Here is a 20,085-nt window from a genome sequence, read left to right on the forward strand (position 1 = left end):
TTTACTATGGAGGGGGCTTCAGGAGACAGGTCCACTTTCGAGGGGGCTTCAGGAGACAGGTCCACTCTGGAGGGGGCTTTAGGGGACAGGTCCACTATGGAGGGGGCTTTAGGGAACAGGTTAACTCTGGAGGGGGCTTTAGGAGACAGGTTCACTATGGAGGGGGCTTTAGGGAACAGGTTAACTCTGGAGGGGGCTTTAGGAGTCAGGTTCACTATGGAGGGGACTAGGGGCCTTTAGGAAACAGGTCCACTCTGGAGGGGGTCTCACCGGGGCCGTTGCAGCGGGGGTTCTTGGGGGCCTCGTCGGAGCGGTCGTGACAGTCAAAGTCCCCGTCACACTCCCAGGAGCTCTGCACCAGGCAGCGGCCGTTGGCACAGCGGAACTCACTGGGCCGGCACGTCGGGTACTCTAGGAGACAAGGGTCAAAGGTCACCATGGAGGAGAGGTGGAGCAGAGGCCAGAGGTCAGGGGACTGGAGAGAGGGGAGAGAGGTCAAGGGTCGAGAGAGAGGAGAGAGAGGTCAGGGGTAGAGAGAGAGGGAGGAGAGGTCAAGGGTCGAGAGAGAGAGGAGAGAGAGGTCAGGGGTAGAGAGATAGGGAGGAGAGGTCAGGGGTCGAGAGAGAGAGAGGGAGAGAGGTCAAGGGTCGAGAGAGAGGTCGCTCACCGCACTCCATGGACTCGTCCGACCCGTCGCTGCAGTCGGTGTCGTGGTCACACACGTAGTGCTTGGGGATGCACTGGCGGTTCTGACACATGAACTCACTGCTGCTGCACGTGTTGTTGAACACTGGGCCGCCGCGCACACAGAGGAAACAAATGGTAAATGGACTGCATTGATACAGCGCAGTCCTGGCACCAGTGGCACAAAGCGCTGTATAATAACGCCTCACATTCACCCATTCACGCACACATTCACACAAAGACGGGCGGAGTCAACCACGCAAGGCGGCAGCCAGCTCGTCTGGAGCAGTCGGGGTGAGGTGTCTTGCTCAGGGACACCTCGTACTAGCGACCTTCCGGTTACGAGTCAACACACTCTACCTCCTGAGCCACATGCCGCCACAAGACAACAGAACCCAGCGCACATTAACACTGAAGCGTCGCAATGCACCCTAGACACGACCAGACGTTGTTGATGCGAGTTCTCCTCACCACAGCCGGCCTTGACACTCTCGTCCCCGCTGTCGGAGCAGTCCGGTTCCCCGTCACACTTCCAGTGCTGTGGGATGCAGACGTGGGAGCCCGGGCACTGGAAAGACTCGGGCCCGCAGGTCTTGCTCTCTGTGGGAGTAAACACGGAAGGAAGGTGGGAAACACCATGAAACACTGCTGGTCGGTACAAACAAGACGCTCGACCACAGAGCAACAGACCAGGGTGGTAATATGGGGAAGTGTGCAGCGCTGGTGGTATGGGATGAACAGCTCTCTCGACACTCAACAAGGCAAAAGGGGCTTTGACAGTGAAACACGCACACACACACAAACACACACACACGTATGCACGCACACTTAAACACACAAACACACACTTACACACACACACACGCCCCCCCCCCCCACACACACACACACACACCCCCCCACATTCACAAGCACACACACACACACACACACACACACACACACACACACACAATCACACTACTCTTCTGTGTCTCTGAAGGTTGGTTCCACTCAACTGCACTTGCTGTCCTCATCGCTGCCGTCGCCGCAGTCGTCCGCTCCGTCACACACCCAGCGCTGGGGGATGCAGCGGTGGTTCCCACAGTTGAACTGGGTGGCCGAGCACGACTTATCTGAGGGGAGGAGCAGAGGGGAGCATCAGGGGTCTGGGGAACCGGGACCCCCCACGGGGGTAAAAGGGCCGGTCACATCCAGACAGCTCGGGAACGTTTTATCTGACAACTGCTCTGCTCCACAGAACAGAACAGGGACTGCGTTCAAGCACCATAAAACACACACAGGGTAGGGTTAGAGGGGGGAGAGCGAGAGAGAGAGGAAGAGAGAAAGAGGGATAAAGAGGGGGGAGGGAGCGAGAGAGGAAGAGAGAAAGAAAGAGAGAAGGAGGAAGAGAGAGATGAAGAGAGATAGAGAGGAAGAGAGAGAGAGAAAAAAAGAGAAAGAGCGAGAGAGAGGGGAAGAGAGGAAGGGAGAGATTGAGGAAGAGAGCGATCTAGGAAGAGAGTGAGGAAGAGAAGGAGGAAGAGAGCTCACATACCACAGTGGAGCTCGTCCTCCCCGTTCTCACAGTCGTTGTCCTTGTCACAGGTCCAGCTGGTGGGGATGCAGCGGCCACTGGGGCAGAAGAAGAAGGTGGCCGGGCACTTGGCCTTCCTGCTGTCTGGGGGGAACCAATCAGAGCCCTGGGTTATGATGACATCACGCACGTAGAACACACTGGGGACTGGCGGTGGAAGGAACAATTGAACGTGGTACTTTTCTGCTCGCAGAGTGTGTCAATAGGAGTATGTACGCGTGGGTTAAAGATACCTGGGCAGTTGCGTTCGTCCGAGAAGTCTCCGCAGTCGTTGGCGCCGTCACACTGCCAGGAGGGAGCGTAGCACAGCGTGGTGAACTCACACTTCTGGAAGCTCATCCCCTTCACGCCCAGCCGGAAGTAGCTGGAGCAGTCGGTGGCCGCTGAACGAGCAGAACAAACGTCACTCCAAGGAACCCGGTTCGATCCCCCACATCCTCAGAACTACCTGCACCTTTGCCTAACTATGTATGTCAATTATGGCACCCATTGCACTCCTGATCATCCCTGGAACGAGGGATCCCCCACTCTGTGTTCCTTCTCAAGATTTCCTAGTTGCTAATTTAGGTAGTATTTCCTGCCCTCTGGGGGGGCTAGGGTCAGGGGGGTGTCATAAACACACCACCTGCACCTGTGCTTAAGGGCTATACTAAAACAATTTGAAGTTGGAGTTGAACTCACAGCAGTTCATCTCGTCGCTGGCGTCGTCACAGTCCGCCTTCTGGTTGCACATGCTGGAGTTGGAGATGCAGCCACCGTCACGACACTGGAACTGCTCCACCGAGCACAGCGTGGCTGCAACACCATCGACACCATCAACACCACCATCAACACCATCAACACCTTCCACACCTTCCTCAACGTCATCCACAAGCCCAGCATCAGATGGCCCAGGACGGTAAATTGACTGCATTTATACAGCGCTTTTCTAACCAGTGGCCACTCAAAGTGCTGTACAATACTGCCTAACATTCTAACATCCACCCGTTCATGCACACATTCACACACAGACGGCGGTGTCAGCCATACAAGGCGACGGCCAGCTTGTCAGGAGCAGTCAGGGTGAGGTGCCTTGCTCAGGGACACCTCGACACTCGGAGGAGCCGGGGATCGAACTAGCAACCTTCCGGTTACCAGAAAACCCGCTCTACCTCCGGAGCCTTATGCCACCCGAGGCTGGTGACGGTGTCGTGACCTGCGCAGGGACCCAGAGAGGGTTCAGGGACCCAGAGAGGGCCCGGGACGGGGCACTGACCGTTGCAGAAGGCCTCGTCCGAGTTGTCTCCGCAGTCGTTGTGGCCGTTGCACCAGTTGGTGTGTCCCACGCAGCGACCGTTGGTGCACTTCCTGTATCCCTTCTTACACGCGCGGTTCGCTGTGGTCAGGAAGTCCAAACAGATCAGGACATCACTTCCTGTCCCCGTTCTGTCCCGAACCCCTTCTCTCCTGTCCCCCTTCTCTCCTGAACCCCTTCTCTCCTGAACCCCTTCTGTCCTGTACCCCTTCTGTTTTGTACCCCTTCTCTCCGGTACCCCTACTGTCCTGAACACCTTTCGGTCCTGAACCCCTTCTATCCTGAACCCCTTCTGTCCGGTACCCCTTCCGTTTTGTACCCCTTTTTCCTGAACCCCTTCTGTTTTGTACCCCTTCTGTCCTGTACCCCTTCTGTTTTGTACCCCTTCTGTCCGGTACCCCTTCTGTCCTGAACCCCTTCTGTCCTGAACCCCTTCTGTCCTGATCGCCTTCTGTCCCGAACCCCTTCTGTCCTGAACCCCTTCTGTTTTGTACCCCTTCTGTCCTGTACCCCTTCTGTTTTGTACCCCTTCTGTCCTGTACCCCTTCTGTCCTGAACCCCTTCTGTTTTGTACCCCTTCTGTCCCGTACCCCTTCTGTCCCGAACCCCTTCTGTCCCGAACCCCTTCTGTCCTGTACCCATTCTGTCCTGAACCCCTTCTGTCCTGAACCCCTTCTGTCCTGAACCCCTTCTGTCCTGTACCCCTTCTGTCCTGTACCCCTTCTGTCCTGAACCCCTTCTGTCCGGTACCCCTTCTGTCCTGAACCCCTTCTGTCCTGAACCCCTTCTGTCCTGAACCCCTTCTGTCCCGTACCCCTTCTGTCCTGTACCCCTTCTGTCCTGAACCCCTTCTGTCCTGTACCCCTTCTTACACACACGGTTCTCTGGAGACAGTAAGGTTCAACAGATCAGGACGTCCAGGAGACAAGGGTACCCAGAGGAACCCTGGCCTGGTCCAGACGACCCCTCCCCCCACTCACCGCAGTAGAAGAGCTTCTCGTCAGACTTGTCCTTGCAGTGCACCATGCCGTCGCAGGTCTGCGTGTAGTTCACACAGTCCCCGTTGCCGCACTCAAAGTCGTCGATGCGGTTACAGGTGGTGTTGAGCGCTGGGGGGGGGGGGGGGGAACACACTGAGTTCACACACACTCTCCCCACCGCTACGTCTCCTGCTCCCACCGCCTCCCCTAACTCCTCCCCTACTGCCTCCCCCACGGCCCTGTCTCCTGCTCCCACTCCTCCCCACCTCCCTGTCTCCTACCCTCCCCCCCCACGCCTCCCCCACCTCCCCCCGTTTCTGCTCCCATCCCCCCGTCGTCACTTACTGATGCAGGTGTTGTCCTCCAAAAGTTTCCTGTCGCCACGGCAACTGCAGTTGATCCTGCCCTCCGACGTCAGCAGACACAGGTCCTGGCAGCCGCCGTTGTTCACACGACACAACGAGAACTCACCTGAGAGGACCAGGGAGGAGGAGGGAGGAGAGGAGGAGAGAGGAGGAGCGAGGAGAGAGGAGGAGAGAGGAGAGAGGAGTTTGAGGAGAGAGGAGGAGCGAGGAGGACCGAGGAGGAGGGAGGAGGAGGGAGGAGAGAGGAGGAGGAGGAGAGAGGAGAGGAGGAGAGAGGAGGAGGGAGGAGGAGATGAGGAGGAGAGAAGAGAGGTTCTTGTTACTAGGCCGCAGGGGGTTCAGCTCACACAAGCACACAAACACGTACACAAACACACTCACACAAACGAACACACACGTGGGTGCACACACAGACACACACACCCACACACACACACTCTCATGTGGTAGACTAGCTAGGTACTATTTAAGGATTCCAGTCGTCAACATTTAAATTGCAAATAGAATACTTTTGGTTGGATCTTCTCCCAACAAACTAAATGTAAGTTGTGGGTGCAGTGCACACACACACACAAAAACACACACCACAGGCCCACCCACAAAGACACACACTCACAGGTACCCACAAACACATGTATGAATATTGGAAAAGGAGCCAGAAGCAGCCTGCGTCTGACAGCCTGCCTCCATTAGCAGCAGAGCAGAAGGAAACGAGTAAATGCTCAGAGCTGGTGGATCCAGACGATAGGGAGAGATGCTGCAGCATCGGGGTGGAGGAGGGTGGAGGGTGGCCATCTGAGTCGGGTGTGGAGCTCAGGTGCGGCTACAGCTGGTTACAGCTCTAAACTGCTCACATCACTGATGGGCTTATTTGTGTGTGAGTGTGTGCATATGGTTGTGTAGTGGATACTTACCTGGGATTCATAGTGACTAGCCGTTTAACCGCCATCTCGATATAACTGAACATTTATCTGAATATCAAGCAGGGTGACCTTGTTAAATATGGTATTTAATTATTTTTTCTAGGGTTACGATTACTTTGCTGTTGTAATTATTGTTCATGTCGTTAGATTTTTCAGTGTTACAAACCGCCCGACGTGACAATCCCGCCGGTCAACATGACAACGCGTCAACGCGTCAACATGTCGTCAACATGGCCAAAGACACGTCCGGCATGTCGTCAACGTGTCATAAGACAAGTCCGACAACATGTCCGTCATCACGTCCGACAAAACTCAAACGCGTCCGGACAAAATGTCCGACAACTCAACCGAACCCGCAGCAGGGCACTCACAGCCGTTGGTGTCGTTGGCCACTGCCACTATCCCCATGGGTTGCTGGGGGATGTCGGCCCGCAGCACCTTCATGTCTCCGCCCGTGTACTTGTCGGCCCGGAGCACGGCCCGCCTCACCCAGTCCGTCCAGAAGATGTAGTCCCCGTACACGGCCAGGCCGAAGGGGTGCACCGGCTCGTTCTTCAGAACCACCTGCAGGGGGCAGCGACGCGCCAGAAGAGCAAAGATTAACACTATTCCTTCACACTTTCACTGTGGTATGCTTGTGGCTCTTCCTCGCTCTCTTCCTCCATCTCTCTCTTCCTCTCTCTTCCTTTCTCTCTCACAATCCCTCTACCTCTCTTCCTCTCTCTTTCTCTCACGCTCTCTTCCTCAATCTCCCTCTTCCTCCCCTTCTCTATCTCGCTCTCTCTCTCGCTCACTCTCTCGCTCTCTTATTTATTTAACCTAAAAGGGAGCAAGATAAATGTTTAACTTTCACGTTTCCGACAGCTTTTCTAGAATAGTAAAACAGAATTTTACCATAATATTATCACATTAGTACAACAAACACATCTATAACATCTATAACAATTATACCCAAAACTTGACTAGTTTCCTAATATTGTTTTCTGCCGTGTTTTCAGGGAGACGTACGTAGCGCCGGCTGCCGTCGTACTCGCAGCGCTCGATCTTGTCCAGCGTGGCGTCGGAGAAGTAGAGCTTCTCAGCGCGGTGGTCAATGGCGAGCCCGTTGGGGGTCCGGATGTCGCTGCCGATGATCACCAGGACGTTGGCGCCGGCCAGCGTGGCCCGCATGATGCTGGGGGCCAGCTCGTTCCAGTTGGTCCAGAACATCAGGCTGGGGAGGAGACAGGGGTCAGGGACAAGATAGCTGAAGGGCCCAGCAAACCCTAGTCCTGTTCCTGTTGCTGCGCCGTTACTAAAATAAGACCTAATTACGATAAATAGGAGATAAGCCTCTTCTTAGGACTCTGAGGCCAGAACACTTCTTTTTAATCCAATAGTCTCCTACTTACGCTTTGTCTTCTATATACTGCCGCAAAGAGAGAGGCTCATGAGAATATTGATGAGAGGCGCGGAACATTATTGAGAGGTTTGAGGCTCAGAACATTAATGAGAGGCGCGGGAGGCTCAGATCATTAATGAGAGGCTGATAAGGCTCAGAACATGAATGGGAGGCTCAGGAGGCTCAGAACATGAATGAGAGGCTCAGAATCTTACTGAGAGGCTCATGAGGCTTAGATCATTAATGAGAGGCTGATAAGGCTCAGAACATGAATGAGAGGCTCAGGAGGCTCAGAACATTAATGAGAGAATCAGAACGTTAATGAGAGGCTCAGGAGGCTCAGAACGTGAATGAGAGAATCAGAACGTTAATGAGAGGCTCAGAACATTAATAAGAGGCCCACAAGGCTCCTGAACGTTCACCCACCTCTGACACTCGTCCAGGACGAAGGCCCTCGGGTGGTCGTCTCCGGACATGGACACCACGGTGTGGCGGTTGGCCGCGCCCCAGCGGGCCTGGTCCACAGTGTGGCGGGTGATGGTGGAGGTGGTGTAGCTGGTCCAGTACAGCATGTCCCAGCCCCGGTGGTACGCAAGGCCCTCCACTGAACCCACGTCTGGGGAGGGGGTACAGGGAAGACAAGGAACAGAGAGACAGGTTGATCAAACAGATGAGAGAGAGAGGTGGAGATTGAGAGAAAAGAGAGAGAGAGAGAGAGAGAGAGAGAGAGAGAGAGAGAGAGAGAGAGAGAGAGAGGTGGAGCGAGAGAGAGAGAGAGAGAGAGAGAGAGAGGCCACTGAAGGCCAGATTTGAGCAGCAGGTGGAGTGTGGTCAGTGCCGGTGCCGTGTTACAGGGACCCAGTGAGTGACTGTCTGGCGCTGGCCAGACCTTGGGTTCCTGCCTCCTCCACGTAGGAGAGAATGTCCTCTCCGCACCAGAGACTTCGACCAAGCGGAAGGTTAAGGAGAGGAGAAGCCAGCGCGAGCCAACATGGAAAAACCAGAGCTCTGCGGCGCGAGACGGAGACAGCTGCTCTCTCTCTGCACCCACACCCACACCCACACACACACACACACACACTCTCTGCTGCCATGGTCGCGTCACTTTAACTTAAGAATGAGACGAGGTCTGATATCTGCACCGCACTGCAATTACACCTTATTTTGTTGTGCTGCTTGTGAGCGGTAATAAGCAGCTGACAGCTGGCCGCTGCAGTAAACCGGGTGTGGGCTGATGGGGTGATCTCATGGCCCGTTTCCTGCTCTATGACCTCAGACCCATCCACCGGCTGGGAAGGGCACTGGGAGGACGGGCACTGGGAGGACTGGCTCCAGGCTGGCCAATCACAGCAACAGCGAGTGGAGGGCCCGCGGGTTCTCTCACAAACTGGGGGGGGGGGGGGGGGGGGGGGAACAAATGTATCCCATCTCTGCCTGCTCATAAATCAACGAGCTCCACATCGATCAGAGGGTAAACCTTGGATCTGTTCCCCACAGTTTCCTCTTTCCCAGGCCTGCTGATGAGCAGTAAACCCTGGGGCCGCGGTCCCCCTCTACACGCCTGGTTCTTCCAGCTCCGCTCTGTCACTCCACCGGCGTCTGAGGAGCTTCCTCTGGCCGTCTCTCCCTCCTGCTGTGGCCCAAGGCACTTAGCCAGAGCCCGGGTGGTGGCTGACCTCTTCATCAGGGTCAGGGGGGTCAGGGCGCTGACTACAAACCCACCCACCGACCCACCAACCGGCTTATCTGAACAAATAAGCCGGAACTCTCCTGTTCAGCTTGCTCTCCGAGGGGTCAATATTTACCCTGCCTATTTAATCACTCTCCCCTTTTTCAGGCATTTGCCTGTCGCATACGCATGAATTGCAAGTATGTCTCAAAATATCTGTGTTTGTCGATCGGCAAACACCAGCCCTCTGTGCTTCCACGGCCAGATTGTGGGAGAGAAACGTGGGAAAGGTTTTATCTGGCCTGCCTGGGTCCTCCCCCTCGACGCAGACCTGCCCCCCCCCCCCCTGTTCACAGGCGGTCCAGAGTTCACCTGCTCTTTACGAGGATTCACCCTGTCACACGCTCACTACTCTGCTGGCCTGCGCTCACAGTTCCTCGTTCTTTGCAGTGTTTTCACCCGTTCTTCGTCTTCCTGTTGTGAGAGGACGGCAGAGTCGGTGCATGTGACGAGCGACTGAACTGGTACGTCAGAAGGGGGTCTGCCCACTCAGAGCTAACAGGATGACACCACCCACAGGGAGACACCACCCACAGGGAGTAGCTCAGAGCTGAAAACAGCCCACCGCACTTGGGGGGAGTCCAGCGCTGTGATGGGGAACCCAGAACAATGTTCCCTCTGAAGGGAAACCCTCTCAACCTCAATCAAGGCGCTGAAACCTTTATGTATCTTCATAAATTATGTGTTTTGAACCAGAGCGAAGCGGTACAAAGGTGAGGCTGATTACTGGAGGACTGGAAGGACGTGATTCACTAACTAAGGTGTGTCACCAGCAGTGTCTTTGGAAAGTCTGTGAAACTAAAATGGCAATTCGGAGGATTTTCTATGAAGGATCGGAGACGAAGCCTTTCTCCAACATGTGGATCTAGTTTTGCCTGGGAAAGGTCCTGACAAGAAGCTATTTATTACGATGTGTTGGTGTCTCGTTCGCCCAGCGCCCAGCGTGGAACATTCCTCCATCATGTGTTATCAGAACAGGTTTACGACCGGCTTATCGACCGCACTGCAATAACAAGGCCGTACTCAAACAGCGGCAGAGTCCAGTTCCTGGAGTCGTCCGTGACAGCATGCTGTACAACGCCACGCTCCCGGGACCGCCCGGGAACGCCAGCGACCCCTGGGACGGCCACTGGGAACGGGTGCTGGTCCCGGTGCTGGACGCCCTGATCCTGGTCCTGGGGCTGTGGGGCCACACCCTGGTGATGGTGGTCCTTTGCGGCCGGCGGCGGAGACGGAGGGGGGTGGCCCCGGGCGCGGGCTCCTCCCGGGGCACGGGGCCCCTCTCGGGGACCGACGTCCTGCTGGTGGCCCTCAGCGGGGCCGACCTGCTCCTGCTGGCCGTGCTGCCCTTTCACACGTCCGCCATCGCCCTGCGCTACTGGCCCTTCGGGATCCCGCTGTGCCGGCTGGTGGGCTTCGTGGGGGCCGCCTGTGCCTCCGCCAGCTCCTACACGCTGGCCGCGCTAGCCGTGAGCCGCTACCTGACGGTGGTGCGCCCCGCCCTGGCCCACCGGCTGCTCTCCGCCCGCCGGGTGGCGCTGACGGCCGCCCTGCTCTGGGTGCCGGCCTGCGCCCTGGCGGGCCCCCAGCTGGCCTTCCGCTCCGTGGGGGCCCCGGGGCGCGCCGCCGCGGACGGCCTGGCCTGCCTCGTCGTCCTGTCCTACGGCGGGCAGGTGGCGTACGGGCTGAGCTTCTTCCTGCTGTCCTTCCTGCTGCCGCTGGCCACCATCGCCGCGGCGTACCTGCGCGTCTTCCTGTTCCTGTGGCGGCGGCGGCGGAGCGGCCGGGCCCCCCAGGTGGAGCGCTACCAGAGCAAGGTGACCCAGACCTCGGCCCTGCTGGTGCTGGCCTTCACGCTGTGCTGGCTGCCGTCCTACGGCCTGACGCTGGCGCTGTTGGTGGGGCAGGACGCCGTGGCGACCGGGGCCTCGCCGCGCTACGGGCCCTTCACAGTGTTCGCCCGCCTGATGGCCACCTCCTCCACCGTGGCCAACCCCATCCTCTACGTGCTCATGTCCCGCAAGTTCAGGCAGGACCTCCTGGGGCTGATGTGCCGGAGAGGCCGCGGGGGCAGGGGGGCCGTCTCCGTGGCGACGGTGTCCTAGCGGCGGGGGGCAGGGGGGCCGTCTCCGTGGCGACGGTGTCCTAGCGGCGGGGGCAGGGGGGGCCGTCCCCGTGGCGACGGTGTCCTAGCGGCGGGGGCAGGGGGGGCCGTCTCCGTGGCGACGGCGTCCTAGCCGCAGAGGCAGGGGGGTCGTCTCCGGGGCAACAGTGTCTTAGTGATGGGGACAGAGGGGCCGTCTCCGTGGCGACGGTGTCTTAGTGACGGGGACAGAGGGGCCGTCTCCGTGGCAACGGTGTCCTAGCGGCGGGGAAAGAGGGACAGTCTCCGTGGCAACAATGTCCTAGTGACGGGGACAGAGGGGCCGTCTCCGTGGCAACGGTGTCCTAGCAGAGTGGACATAGGGGCCGTCTCCGTGGCAACGGTGTCCTAGTGGGGACAGAGGTCCCGTGTCTGGGATCCTTGCGGCGTTCCCATGATGCAGCAGCCCTGATCTGAGTCTGAGAGGGAGCGTCTGCGAGGGGAGGGTTTAAAACCCGATAAAAGTGACGAGCGGCACTCTCTGCGCTGCTGGTTCAATGGGCTGATAATAGACGACAGGTGTGCCAAGTGGACATGACACGCTATTTATTTATCTGTGATTTGATTTGCCGGGCTCTCCCCAACGACAGCAGGCAGCATTAAGCACATCCATCAGCAAGCACTTTGGGTTTAATGATCTGGCAGAGAAACTCAGATTGGACCATTAAAAGGTCTTCACTGAAGGACCTTTCTGAGGGTCAGGGATAAAACCTCTTTTACAATCTGCAGAAGTGTGTAAGCAGAGGCACTCGGGGTGAAACATTAACGCAGCGTCGGTTTCTGTTGTCGAGAAATAAAATCAAGTGAAAGCAGATCTGTCCCTGACTTTTTACTGTTTCATTTGAACAAGAAGATATGTCTTCTTTTGAGTTTTAATATTAACAAAAAGATTGATCTTGGCTTCGGCTTCAGAGGTCTGTTGAGATCAGGGGGAGATTCCGGAAAATGTTTTGGCTAATATTCCCCTTTAAAGATGTTCCAGCTGTTTCCTTCATCCTCCAAACTTCCCCGCTGGAGTTCTTTGTTCTGAGCAGGGAAATGAGCTCTGACAAATGCGCCAAGACTTGCGCTGAGACTTGCAGCAGCACACACAGCGAGTGTGACCCAACACACACACAGGAAAATTGATGTCAGGTTAAAACACAAGCAGGGGTTGGGCAGTGTACAGGAGCAGAAGGAACTTAACACTATTTACTAATTTAGCAGGTTCAGATCCTCACCCACATGTTTTAGTTCTCCTCATTAGAGGAGAACCTTCTTTTCTTTGAGATTCACTAACGAGCCTGACGGCTCGTTAGTGAGTGACCCCAAGGCTGACACAAAGGCTGCGTTCCAAACCCAGAACCTACGGGCCGGGGGGTCCAGCCCCCTAATCACGAGACCACCCTCATGAGAGAGAGAGAGAGAGAGAGAGAGAGAGGGAGAGAGAGAGAGAGAGACAGACAGAGCGCGAGAGGGAGAGAGACAAACAGAGACAGAAAGAGAGACAGAAACCAACAGAGAGAGAGGGAGACAGACAGAGAGAGACATGCTTTCCGACAGATAGAAAAGACAGAAACAGACGGAGCAGCGCGGTGAACTCACTCTCCACCACCGTCTTGCGGTCGGAGCCGTCGTCGTTCATCTGCTGGATGTTCCCGAAGTGGATGTCGCTGAAGAAGACTCGGTTGGCGCCCTTGCCGCCGCCGCCCCGGAAGTCGAAGGTGAGCGCGATGACGTTCTTCATGTGCTCGGGGTCCTCGAAGGGCTTGATGGGCGCATTGAGGTTGTTCTCGTCCGACAGGTGCACGCTCTTCAGGATGGTGCGCTCCGAGTACAGCAGGTAGCCGTCGTAGTCGCGGCAACGCTGGCCGTCCTCCGCCAGCATGCCGTGGGCGCAGGCACACGTCCGCCGGCCGTTCCCCGCGAACAGGCAGAGCTGCTGGCAGCCGCCGTTGTTGTCCTTGCAGATGTTGGTCCCTGTGGGGGGGTGACCAGGGAGACAGGCTGCTGTTAGACTATATTACTACTACTATACTATACTACTACTATACTATTACCATACTGACCGTCTGAGACGCTCTAACAGCAGCGGTCAAGAGGACTCCTGCAGGCAGTACTGGTAGACTTCTCTAAACTACTTCCAAAGACTGGGAGATTTATTTGGGTCGGCAATTATTATTTATTTTTTATATGTTTTCTCTTTTTACTGATGAGAGGAAATAAAAAAACATTGGATATCCTTTTAACTGAAAAAAATGGGTCTCCAGAAAAAAGTTTGGGAAACACCGATCTAAACTATAAATTTCAAAAGAGAATTACTTTAGTATTGTCGCTACACTATATCCCTTCTCTAAAGACAAACATCGATGAGCATTCTTTAATTTTAGCAATAGGAAATCATGTTTGCCTGGCTGCGCTGTGCTCGATATAAAATTAATATAAATATTAATTTAACATTTTAAATGAGTATTCTCGCTACACTATATCGCCTCTCTAAAGATAAACATTGAATTAGCATTCTTTAGTTTTATCGATGAGATTAAAGGGTTCCTATGTGAGCGTGTTGGCTGTGTCGTGATGCTAGCGTGTTAGCTGTGTTGAGATGCTAGCGTGTTAGCTGTGTTGTGATGCTAGCGTGTTAGCTGTGTTGTGATGCTAGCGCGTTAGCTGTGTTGTGACGCTAGCGTATTAGCTGTGTTGTGATGCTAGCGCCCACCTTGCTGCCGGGCGCGGTTGAACACCTTGATGTCCTTGAGCTGCACGCCGATGCCTGTCCGCAGAGACATGGACTCTGTGGCGTTGTCCTTATTCCCTCTCTTTATAGAGCCGTTGGCGTGCGTTCTGCTCCAACGCACACACAAACACACACACACACACACACACACACACATACATACAGACGACACACAAGCACACACGCATATACAAAAGATCAGACACTGATAATGGGTGAGATGTGAATGAATGAAGGAAGCAAACCAAAATCACATATCATCTAAAGATTGGAGAGAGAGAGAAAGAGAGCGAGAGAGAGAGAGAGAGAGAGCGAGAGAGAGAGAGAGAGACAGAGAGACAGAGAGACAGAGAGACAGAGAGACAGTGGTTCTGACCGGTCGCTCCAGTAGATGTAGTTCTGGAACACGGACACAGAGAACATGTCCATGTTGTTGTTTGCCAGCACCACCTCCCGGTTCTCCCCGGTCTCCAGGTTGATGCGCTCGATCTTATCCGTCCGGGCGTCGCACCAGTACAGCAGGCCCTCCTGCACACACATCACGCACACACACATACAGACACAAACAAGCACACACCGACCACGCACAAACAAACACACACGCGGCACACACACACACAGACACACGGGTTGAGGAGGATGTTTCCTGACATCCTTTTCCGCAGCGGGGTGGAATGCGATGGCACGGTTGCTAGGCGCGGTTGCTAGGCTACCTGGTAGTCGATGGAGATGCCGTTGGGCCAGCTGATGCTCACGTTGACCAGCACGGCCCGCTCTGTCCCGTCCAGACGGGACCGCTCGATACGGGGGTACTGACCCCACTCCGTCCAGAACAGGTAGCTGGGGACACACACACAAGCACGCATCCACACACAGACACACACACACACACACACACACACACACACACACAAAGACACACACATACACATGCACACAGGCGCATGCACACACACACACACAGGAGTCAAGCATTAAATCTAGCACTTCTTGATTCTGTCATTAACGAGCATCTCTAAGCATCTCTCTATTGCTAGAATTGCTTACGTTGTAGGCATTGCGGGACAGGTAAGCGTCGCTAATCGTGCTAGCATTACCAAAATTGCTAGCATCGCAAAAGTTTCTAGAATTGCTAATGTAGATAGCATTGCTAAACTTGTTATCATCACTAAACTTGCTAGCATTGCTCACCAGAGTAGAATTGCTAACGTCAATAGCAATGCTAACCTTGCTAGCAACGCTTACGATAATAGCATGGCTAACGCTAACTGAGCTCCCCTGACGCCCGTCCCCGGCAGTGGCGCGGCGTTACCCTTTCTCCGGGTGCACGGTGATGGCGCGCGGCTTGTCCAGGCCCTGGGAGATGACCACGTAGCGGAAGGAGCCGTTGAGCCGGGCCACCTCGATCACGTCGAAGCCCTGGTCCGTCCAGTAGATGTTCCCTGGGGACCGAAGAGAGCAGGACCAATCAGACACACTAGGGCGCTCCAAAGGGACGCTCTGAATGAAAACCGGCTTCACAGATAAGAGAGTCGAGACTGAAACGTATGCTTTCTCATGGATGAGTCCAAAAAACATTCATGGCGGTGTCCTTTCAAATGGATGGACTGCATTTATACAGCACTTTTCTAATCAGGGGCCACTCAAAGCGCTTTACAATATTGCCAAACAATCGCCCTTCCATGCACACATTCACACAGCGACGGCGGAGTCACCAAGGCAATGCGGCAGCCAGCTCCTCTGGAGCAGTGAGGGTGATGCGTCTTGCTCAGGGACACCTCGACACTCGAATCGAACTAGAAAAACCTTCCAGTTACCAGCCAACCTGCTCTACCTCCTGAGCTAAGCCAAAAAAGTCCTTTGATTAACAAGTCCTTTCATTACAGAGGATCTGTAATGCCTCCTGACTCTCTCTCTCTCTCTCTCTCTCTCCACCTCTACAGTGATGTCCTACTGATTAACTCCACCCTACCTGCGATCCAGTCCATGGCGATGCCCTCTACCCTCACAGCTATCCAGTCCATCGCGAGGACCTCCACCCTAAAGCGATGCGCTCCACCCTCCCTGCACCCTTTCCTCCACCCTACCTGCGATCCAGTCCACGGCGATGCCCTCCACGCGGCCGATGCCGTTGGTGACCACGTCCTCCCTCCAGGTCTGGTCCCTCTTGGCGCGGCTGATGGTGCTGAGGCCCATGTCGACCCAGTAGATGGTGTCGTTGTCTGGGGCACAGAGGGGAAGAATGGGGGGGTGGAACCAGAGTCACGACCTCACACACACACACACAGAACGACAGACAGACGGACTAACGGACAGACAGACAGACAGACAGACAGACAGACAGACAGACAGACAGACAGACAGACAGACAGACAGACAGACAGACAGACACACACTCACGCACACAGGCACACACACACACGCATACACACACACACACACACACACACACACACACAGACAGGCAGACCCACAGACAGACATAGACAGACACGCATACACACACACACACACACACACACACATGCATACATAAACCCACACACATACATACAAAAACACACACACGCGCACACACAAGCACACACACCAGGCGCTGCTCACCGGCGTGGAAGTCGATGCCCACGGCGAGCGAGGTGCCCGACACCGGCACCAGGGCGTCCGACTTGTCCGAGGGGTCCAGGGGGATGCCGCGGATCCCCTCGTGGACCGAGTACAGCAGGAAGGAGCCCACCCCTGGACAGAGGTCAGAGGTCAGAGCAGAGGTCACATGGTGCGTCAGGCTCTGTTGTTACGCCATTCAAACGTTCGGACTCCTCGCTTCGGCTCTACATCTTCCATGACCTTGCTTTGTGTGAAGTGTGTTTATCTGTGTGTGTCTGTGCGTGTGTGTGTTTTTGCATGCATCTGTGCGTCTGCATGTGCGTGGGTACGCGTGTGTATGTGTGTGCGTACGCATGTGTTTCTGTGTGTTTATGTGTGTCTGCTTGTGTGTGTGTGTGTGCGTGTGTGCATATGTATGTGCATGCATGCGCATATGTGTTAGTGTGTGTGCGTGCGCGCGTGTGCGTGTGTGTGTGCGTGCGTGCGTGCGTGCGTGCGTGCGTGCGTGCGTGCGTGCGTGCGTGCGTGCGTGCGTGCGTGTGTGTGTGAGACCCTACCCTCGCAGGACTGCTGGCCGCTCCGCAGGCTGTACCCGGCGGTGCACATGCAGGCGCGGGAGACGGCGGACGTGGGAAGACACAGCTGGGAGCAGTCGCCGTTGTTGATGCTGCACCGATTGGTGCCTATGGACACACACACACACACACACACACACGCACACACACACACACACAAACATAAATACACATTAACACACGTAAACCACAAAACAAACACACACACACACGCAAACCACAAACACACACACGCACACAAACACACACACACACACACACACAAGTGCACACATGAGCGCACACACACACACACACACACACACACACACACACACACACACACACACACACGCACGCACACATTCCTTAAGATCAACAGATCCAAAGGGGATGAGAGATATGTAAACACATCTGGGAAGCCTTTGGTCCACATCTGACTGAGGGGGGAAGCGCCTAGCCCCTCCCCCCCTCTGCTCCTGACCAATCAGAGGACGGCGGAGGGCAGACCCGGGTGGGGGCCCGGTCGGGACCTCTCACCTGTCTGCACCGTCTCGTTGTAGACCTTCATGTGCATCATGGGGGAGGTGCTGTTCCTCAGGACCCTCCAGTGCCCCCCGTCCGACTTGTCGCAGGTCCCCATCTGGTCCGTGCCCTGGTCCGCCCACCACAGGGTCTCGCCTTGGGGGGGGGGGGGGGGGGGGGGGGGGCAGAGGTCAGAGGTCACTGTGCCATCCTTCACTTCAGTGGGATTCTTCTGTATGATATGAACGCTGATTCGTGGGGGACTGACTCCCCCACAATGCAAAGCAACGAATACAGAGCCATCTTACTTTTTTTTTTACATTGAGGGCTTTTAGCAGACGCTTTCATCCAAAGGGACTTTCAATGAGTACATTTGGCAGAAGAAACAGAAACAGTGTATCGCTGTCTGTGCAGTAAGGATGTTTATAGAACCAAGTGCCAAACATTAAAGGGGACATATTATACCACCAGGTGTGAGTGTGATTAGCCGTTTCAAGCCATTTCGAAAATCTGCCCCTTATGACATCACAAGTGGGCGCGTCCACCTAGATATGTGCTTGATAGATCAGTCTACCAGCCTAGCCGGTGGACTGAAGCAAACGTTGCTCTTCTATCCAGCACAGATCTAGTTGGACACGCCCACTAGTGATCAGAAGGGGCAGATTTTCAAAACGGCTTTTAAGGGCTAATCACACTCACACCTGGTGGTATATTATGTCCCCCTTTAACAATCGGTAGGTTCACCCATTCCCTGTATACTACAAAGATAGCTAGGATAAGATACCATTCAAGGACTTTTTTTAAGTGCAGGGATGTATAACATACAATAAGTGCGCACGTGAATTGCCAGGGCGTACAACATATGTGTTCCAGCCTTCCTGACACGCATCCCGAACAATCCACCAACAAAGCACTACAAGTCTCCAAATCAACCCGTACACACGGGACGGTAAACCTCCCTCGGTCTGCACCCCCTTTAAACATTGAGAAGTAAGACCCCGGGGTCTGAGAGCCTCTTACCCATGATGGCCAGGGCCGTGCCCTTCGTCAAGCGGCCCCGGGCCCCCTCCAGGACCTCTAGCCCGCTGCCATCCATCCTGCAGCGGCTGATGCTGCTGTTCCCCGAGCTGATCCAGTACAGCCGCTCCGCGCCGAAGTCGATCGACAGACCTGGACGGACGAAGGGGGGGGGGGGGGGGGGATATGCTGAGACACTGTGGGGCGGGGGGTTGCTACTGCTGCTGGCCCAAAAGAGGCCTTCATTCACAGGGGACTTTCCTGCTGGATGCTCCCCAAACGGGCCTTCATAAGAAGGACACGTCAATCAGGAAAGTCCCCTCTGAATGAGGCCCTTCTTCAGAGGGTATGTGTCCATCAGGAAGTACTCACCGACCGGGCCTTTCTGATTGGTGAACAGGACGCTGCGGTTGCTGCCGTCGGTGTTCGCCATGCTGATGTTGTCTCCGTCGGTCCAGTACAGCTTACTACAGAAACACACACACGCGCACACACACACACACACACACACACACACACACACACACACACACACAGAGTGAGCAGAGCTACGCGGTAGCATAGCGTTTAGCATAATGGAACACTCTTCAGCGGTGGTTAGAGGAAAAAAAAGTAGTCAAGCACAGATGCTAACAGCATTTGATTTAAATGCCTTAATACACAACGTTGATTTAAGTCCAGAAAATAGATAAATAGTAACTATGCTTTGAGATTAAACATTTCTCATTTTGACATAGAACCATGAAGTAGAGCAGTGAGAGTGTTATTCCTATTATTACGACCTAAGAAGATAATATTAGCATTTTTGCACATGAAGATGACACTAATAAGAGTTCCCTTTCAAACAGCGAACCCCATCTGGCCAGCTTAATATTCTGGGAGCCATGTTTACATACATGGCAGCCACAAAACATAACTGTTCCTTTCTCCCCAGATACAGCTCCTACTTTGTCTGCCTTCTCGCTCGCTTGAGGTCACTTTAACAGACATACAAACCCCAACCAATAAAGATGGTTTAGCCAGCCAGTGTGATGGGATTCAGTCTTAACAGTTACACCTCCCCCCCCCCAGGAGAGACCACCACTTCCTCCACACACTCTCTGCTCTCTCTCTGCACGCATGGAAATAAAGTTCCTCCAAAGCATCGAGGGTCCTAGTCCTCACTCCAAGCTCCGCCCACTCCCCACTCAGGGGATTAGTATACGCAGTCAGTGTGTGTGTGTGTGTGTGTGTGTGTGTGTGTGCGTGTGTGTGTGTGTGTGCGTGTCCAAACACATCTGTGGCCATGCCTGTATACATCCATGCGTTTGTGTGCCAGTAAAAAATGGGTCGTTCACACTAGGGTTATTTATTATTCCTATAACTACTACTGAACATGATAAAATTTGCATTTTTGAACATTAAAATGAAACTCCAATAAGAGTTCCTTTTCAAACAGCTTATACCATCTGGCCATCTTAATATTTTGGGAGCCTATCAGCACGATGTTTACCAACATGGCCGCAAGAAGACATAACTAATTCTTCCTTCCAGATACAACTCCTACTCTGCCCACTGGCTTAGCATCTGGTTCTGGTTCCCCGCACCAGCGGCC

General features: G+C 54.7%; 2 protein-coding genes across 2 annotated transcripts in view; one reads left to right on the top strand and one right to left on the bottom strand.

Moving 5' to 3' along the window:
• The window catches only part of LOC307083741 (low-density lipoprotein receptor-related protein 1-like), a 111,071-nt gene that overhangs the window by 26,805 nt on the left and 64,181 nt on the right, over positions 1-20,085 (bottom strand). Inside the window, 24 exon segments of the mRNA XM_079747693.1 lie at positions 271-411; positions 668-790; positions 1,156-1,284; positions 1,683-1,799; positions 2,222-2,344; positions 2,494-2,643; positions 2,942-3,055; positions 3,516-3,635; positions 4,535-4,663; positions 4,880-5,005; positions 6,194-6,386; positions 6,831-7,035; positions 7,630-7,819; positions 12,660-13,034; positions 13,774-13,898; positions 14,168-14,319; positions 14,505-14,631; positions 15,104-15,233; positions 15,879-16,013; positions 16,396-16,527; positions 16,953-17,078; positions 17,490-17,630; positions 18,495-18,644; positions 18,864-18,958. Coding sequence (XP_079603819.1) covers positions 271-411; positions 668-790; positions 1,156-1,284; positions 1,683-1,799; positions 2,222-2,344; positions 2,494-2,643; positions 2,942-3,055; positions 3,516-3,635; positions 4,535-4,663; positions 4,880-5,005; positions 6,194-6,386; positions 6,831-7,035; positions 7,630-7,819; positions 12,660-13,034; positions 13,774-13,898; positions 14,168-14,319; positions 14,505-14,631; positions 15,104-15,233; positions 15,879-16,013; positions 16,396-16,527; positions 16,953-17,078; positions 17,490-17,630; positions 18,495-18,644; positions 18,864-18,958 — 3,548 coding nt within the window.
• Positions 10,000-11,037, top strand: LOC307083792 (somatostatin receptor type 5-like; the record flags this gene model as incomplete). The annotated part of the gene is made up of 1 exon (XM_079747765.1): positions 10,000-11,037. The coding sequence occupies one exon, from the start codon at positions 10,000-10,002 to the stop codon at positions 11,035-11,037; it is 1,038 nt and encodes a 345-aa protein (XP_079603891.1).

This window comes from Pollachius pollachius, assembly GCF_949987615.1.
Source record: "Pollachius pollachius genome assembly, chromosome: 12".
Classification (NCBI taxonomy): Eukaryota; Metazoa; Chordata; class Actinopteri; order Gadiformes; family Gadidae; genus Pollachius; species Pollachius pollachius.